The sequence below is a fragment of the Lactuca virosa genome, chromosome 3 (genome assembly GCF_052849685.1).
Source record: "Lactuca virosa cultivar CGN04683 chromosome 3, Lactuca_virosa_CGN04683_v6, whole genome shotgun sequence".
Lineage (NCBI taxonomy): Eukaryota > Viridiplantae > Streptophyta > Magnoliopsida > Asterales > Asteraceae > Lactuca > Lactuca virosa.
This window is the reverse complement of record NC_136428.1, coordinates 75,283,792-75,288,825: the sequence shown is the minus strand read 5'-3', so window position 1 is coordinate 75,288,825 and position 5,034 is coordinate 75,283,792. Positions and strand designations below refer to the sequence as shown.

General features: G+C 32.4%; 1 protein-coding gene across 1 annotated transcript; it reads left to right on the top strand.

Moving 5' to 3' along the window:
• The first annotated feature begins 1,170 nt into the window (after window positions 1-1,170).
• NCLPP7 (nuclear-encoded CLP protease P7) lies at window positions 1,171-3,369 on the top strand. The gene is made up of 3 exons (XM_079084924.1): window positions 1,171-1,588; window positions 2,401-2,828; window positions 3,076-3,369. The coding sequence occupies exons 1-2, from the start codon at window positions 1,285-1,287 to the stop codon at window positions 2,817-2,819; spliced, it is 723 nt and encodes a 240-aa protein (XP_078941050.1). The 5' UTR covers window positions 1,171-1,284; the 3' UTR covers window positions 2,820-2,828; window positions 3,076-3,369.
• Window positions 3,370-5,034: the final 1,665 nt, after the last annotated feature.

The following is a 5,034-nucleotide window of genomic DNA, read 5'->3' as shown; positions in this document are numbered from 1 at the left end:
TAATATAAAGCAAGGCCAACAATGCAAATACCTGAAAACTGGCGTTACACCAAATCAAGCTCATTCAGCTAAAATATATGGTTTTTGGACTTTATGGGAAAGACATATCTTACCGAGAAAAACTTTTTTTTTGAGCAAATCAAACAGTCTTTCCTGCCCATTCAGCCAGAAAAATCTATGTGGACCTTGAAAGATGTGTATCAAACGAGACCTAAATCTATTTTATCATCTATAATCATAAGAACTTTTTTTTCTTTGGATAATAACTGATCCAAAACCGATTTTTTTGACCAACATATAATCTGAAGCATTATGATTTTACCCAAACAATGAAGTTCATGCGATCTAACACCCCACTCCCGAGTTCAACTTAAGGAGATAAAAGAAAGGAAATATGTGGAAGTGAGAGGAAAGTAAGAGAAATTGGTGCTCCCGAGTTTCATTAAAGGAAGGAAGTGGAAGGAAATGAAATGATCACTTTCCCTCTTAACTTTCCTTCCGATTTGGAAGGATTTGGAAATAAAGAACAAAATGTTTAACTTTCATTTCATTTCTCTCAAAATCGGGAGCACAAAAGGCAAATTCCTTTCTTTCTCTTCTCTTCTTTTCTTTGCTACAACTCGGGAGCGGGTGTAAGAGCAAAATAATAGAAATAGTCTGTCTGTTCACAAAATTAAAAAAAATTACACTACCTAATAGCATTATAACAAAAATGGTCCATATGTATCCTAAATTACAAAAATAATCCATTTCTAATATTGATTTTATAGAAATTGTCAATATGTTTCACAGAACTTATATAAATAGTCTCGTATAAGAGAATATTACTGAAATAATATCAAAAATATATTAATAAACACATCGTAATGCACAAACCACCAACTAGTAGTTGCTTTTTATTTGCAAAACTTATTTAATTATTAACTACACGTTATACTTATTAAAAACAATAAAATACATTAAAAAACATGATTACTTTTTATCAATAAATAGAGACCAATTATATATGTATTTATAACTTCTATAATCTTAAAATAAGAAAACAACAAAAATAATAAAATTTTGTTTTCTTTAAAACATAAAATAAATTGTTATGATTTTTATAACATTAAAATTGATTCGGTCGTAGTGTAGTTAGTGTAGGTGTATAACAAGGAAATTAATATTTTTAGGAAAAGATTTTATTGGGTCGGGAACTAGGCAAAGAAAGAGATCGGCATTCTAAATCAGAACCCCTGCCATAAATCCCCAATTTCCTCCGATTCTTCTCCTTCTATCGCAGCAATGCCGAGCCTAATCACTCGCAATTTGAGCAAGCTATGGACCGGAGTAGCGAAGACTCCAATCATGGCAAATCAACGGAGTTCCTACAGTCTAATACCCATGGTCATCGAGCACTCGTCGCGAGGAGAGAGAGCCTACGACATCTTCTCTCGACTACTCAAAGAGAGAATCATATGTATAAACGGGCCCATAGCCGATGATACAGCACACGTCGTCGTTGCTCAGCTCCTCTTCCTTGAATCCGAAAACCCTTCCAAACCCATCAACATGTACCTTAATTCCCCTGGCGGAGCCGTCACTGCAGGTTTCCGATTTTACTTGTTTATATATTATAATTTTAGTTCAATGAATGTGCGTATCATTGTATGATTTGTAATATAGGAGTTTGAGACCTTTTTTGTTCCAATTTCTCGGTGTGGATGATATGGGATATGTGAAATTCATGTTCCCTCTACTCCAAGGAAAGATATGCACCAGATGAATTGTTGATAATATTTTTTTTTGGAAGTATGTGTTGGTTAACAATTATCAGGGAAGGTTGCTCACGACATATAAACTTGGTACAACCGTATAGTAAGTAGTAATATATGTGTTATATTTGCATAGAAGCCTACTTCATCTTCACATCCAGAAGGTGCTAGTTTTGATGTTGAAATCCAAGTGTACACATATGTTATTGAAATGGAACGAACAACCTACTTGAATGGGTGTTTATATGTGTTCACTTTTAGCATATATTGGAAACATTCATATCTGATAAACATTATTGTACATCATTTCCCCTTAGTTTACTCCTGACATACTACTCCCTCCTCCATGAATGAGGGTATTTTTTTGTGTGCTTAAACACAAGATTAAGGAAGCAAATGGTGGTTTGAAGGTGTATGTAGTTTCAAATCATCAAGGATAAGTTGATGTTATCAAAATACTGACATATTTTGCTTAAAATTTGATAAAAGATACCATTTTGAATGACATTTATTTGGATTTATGTAATTGATGATTATAAGTTGTCGGGTAGAAGTGTATACAATAGTAGTTGATGATCATATATTTGTTGAATGTATTGTACCAATACTATAGAATACTGTAATCAATGCTGCCCTCTTTTTGTAGGTCTTGCAATATATGATACAATGCAGTATATTCGTTCTCCAATTAATACCATATGTTTGGGTCAAGCTGCTTCAATGGGTTCTCTCCTATTGGCTGCTGGTGCAAAAGGGGAAAGAAGATCTCTTCCTAATGCAACTATCATGATTCATCAACCCTCTGGTGGATACAGTGGGCAGGCTAAAGATATGACTATTCACACCAAACAGATTGTTCGTGTTTGGGATTCACTCAATGCATTGTATGCAAAGCATACTGGACAATCTGTTGATGTGATTGAGAAGAATATGGATCGAGACTACTTTATGACACCACAAGAGGCAAAAGAGTTTGGTATCATTGATGAAGTCATTGATGAAAGACCATTAACTTTGGTGACTGATGCTATTGGAAGTGAAGGAAAAGGAAAAGTTTCAGAGTAGAATCTGAAGGTAAGAATTCCCTCTTTTGCCCTCCTTGCATGCATTTAATCTCACAGATTTCTGTTAATTAAAGGATACCCTCTGAATGTTATTAGCTGTTTGTTGGTCTTTGATTCGTAAAAATGTGTTCTTTGCAATATATATTTTTTCTTTAGATTCTAAATGACTAGGGTATTGGGTTATAGATGAATAGTTGAAATGCAACATTTGCTCATAATTTGATATATTGATTAGAGATTTGTTGATGTTTATGCAGGTATCTGGGAATTTATGTGCATCTTCCCTACTTCTGTAGCAAAAGTTGACTCATACACCCTGTTTTGATTCAATTTCAAGTAGAAAAGCCAATTCTGCACCTTCAACTTTTGTCACTTTGGTCATTTTGAACAGACTCACATAGTTTCTTGGCATTCTCAGTAAGTTTTAATTTTCAGATAAGCCCATTTTATTGGAAACTTTGTATTCATGAAGGAAGATCTTCGATATTATCTCAATTTGCTTACAGTTGAAACTTATGATAATAACATCACTAGATGACTTTGCTTCTGCATTTTTAGCTATGAATTTGGTTTTTATTTTAATAGTTTAAAGTTTTAAATCAATAAAAAAAACTTTATCAGAAAAACTTTATATTTTTTCTCTCACATATTATTTGTTTAATTTCTTAAGCATCGGAAGCACTGTCGATATGAAGAATTGTCCTTTGCAATCTATAACTTGTATTAGGTTGTGTAATAATTTCTCCATACAAAGATGAATCCCATAGACCCATACTGCATTTAATATTTGTGTTATATGGCTTTTAAGGTAGAAATAAATGCAAGGAAAAATAGTGCTACTTTTACCTCTTAGGTTAGATATAACTTTGTAAAGCATGGTACCCAATAAAACAAAACATGTTGTCAAAAGATTTTGAACAATCTTTTCAAAATTATATTTTGATCTACATTTAACTTCAAGCCTCTTCAAATGTTCATACTTGAACATCCTTTTCAACATCTACATTTGGAGTTTGATTGATCATTTGGTTTCGATAATTGGTTATGATATTTAGTACTTATCATTCAACACTTTAGTAGTTGTCCAACTGAAGATCATTTTCAACTCACGAAGATTAACATTGATCTTTAGCCATCTATGCATCAAGTCTTTTTCTGCTTGTCTTCAAGATATTTTGAAGTTTTTAGATGATGTTCAATGCTTTAATTAGTGATCAATCGAAGGTGATTAAATTTAGTTGATAAAATGTTGAGTCTTCTTAGCATGTGTCCTAAGTATCTTGTAAGTTTCTTAAGATATATTTTAGTACTCTATACAATGTTTGGCAAATGAATATTAAACATTAGTTGTTGTCTTGTTGAAATACTGAACGTTGTTACAAAATCAACTAGAAACTCTATACTTTGATTATGGACGTAACATGATTTTCGTAATCTGTTAACTGCAATACATTAATGAGTATCCTTGAGAATCAACTCTAGAGGGTATCAGAAAAGGTCACATTCAAACCTAAAGTAACTCTTGAAAAAGGTTTAAAATCATCGAAGATCAGTATCAATCATAATTGGAGAAAGTTAGAGCATTGTCAAATCATTAACAAAATAAGTTTTACAAAAATATAAGTTAATGTACATGCTTCTATTTCCCATAACTCAAGTCTTTATTTTCATAGTAATCCCTTTCACATTAAAGATCTGAATGGTAATGAGAATCATAAACAATGTATTAGCATCTCATTAAACCCACTTAGAGGCTTCAAATAATGGGAAGCATAAACAAGGAGTTAACATCTCATACTAACCTCACTTAGAGACTTCAAAACAAGGTTTTAGAGTCATGTAACCATCACACTTGAAACCACAAAATGGGCGTGCAAAATCAATCCCCTCGATCATTATTATCTAGAATGTCAATCACAAACCATAATTGTCAACGTTTGAATGGGACTGTATTCCTAAAAAGTGCAAGGGAAACACACAAACATGAACCAATCCTACATGGATCCATAAATTCATGATTCAAATAATTTTTTGTCAAAATAATCCCATTGGTAATAAATCTCTTTCCAAAATACATTTCATGAATACACAAAATACTTATAGTATTCACACTATGAAATAACAATTTAAAAAGTCATCAAAATAGTATAGACATGTACTATCGGGTAGAATACCCACCTTAGCAATAATAAGAACATCACTTCACTTATAGTGTT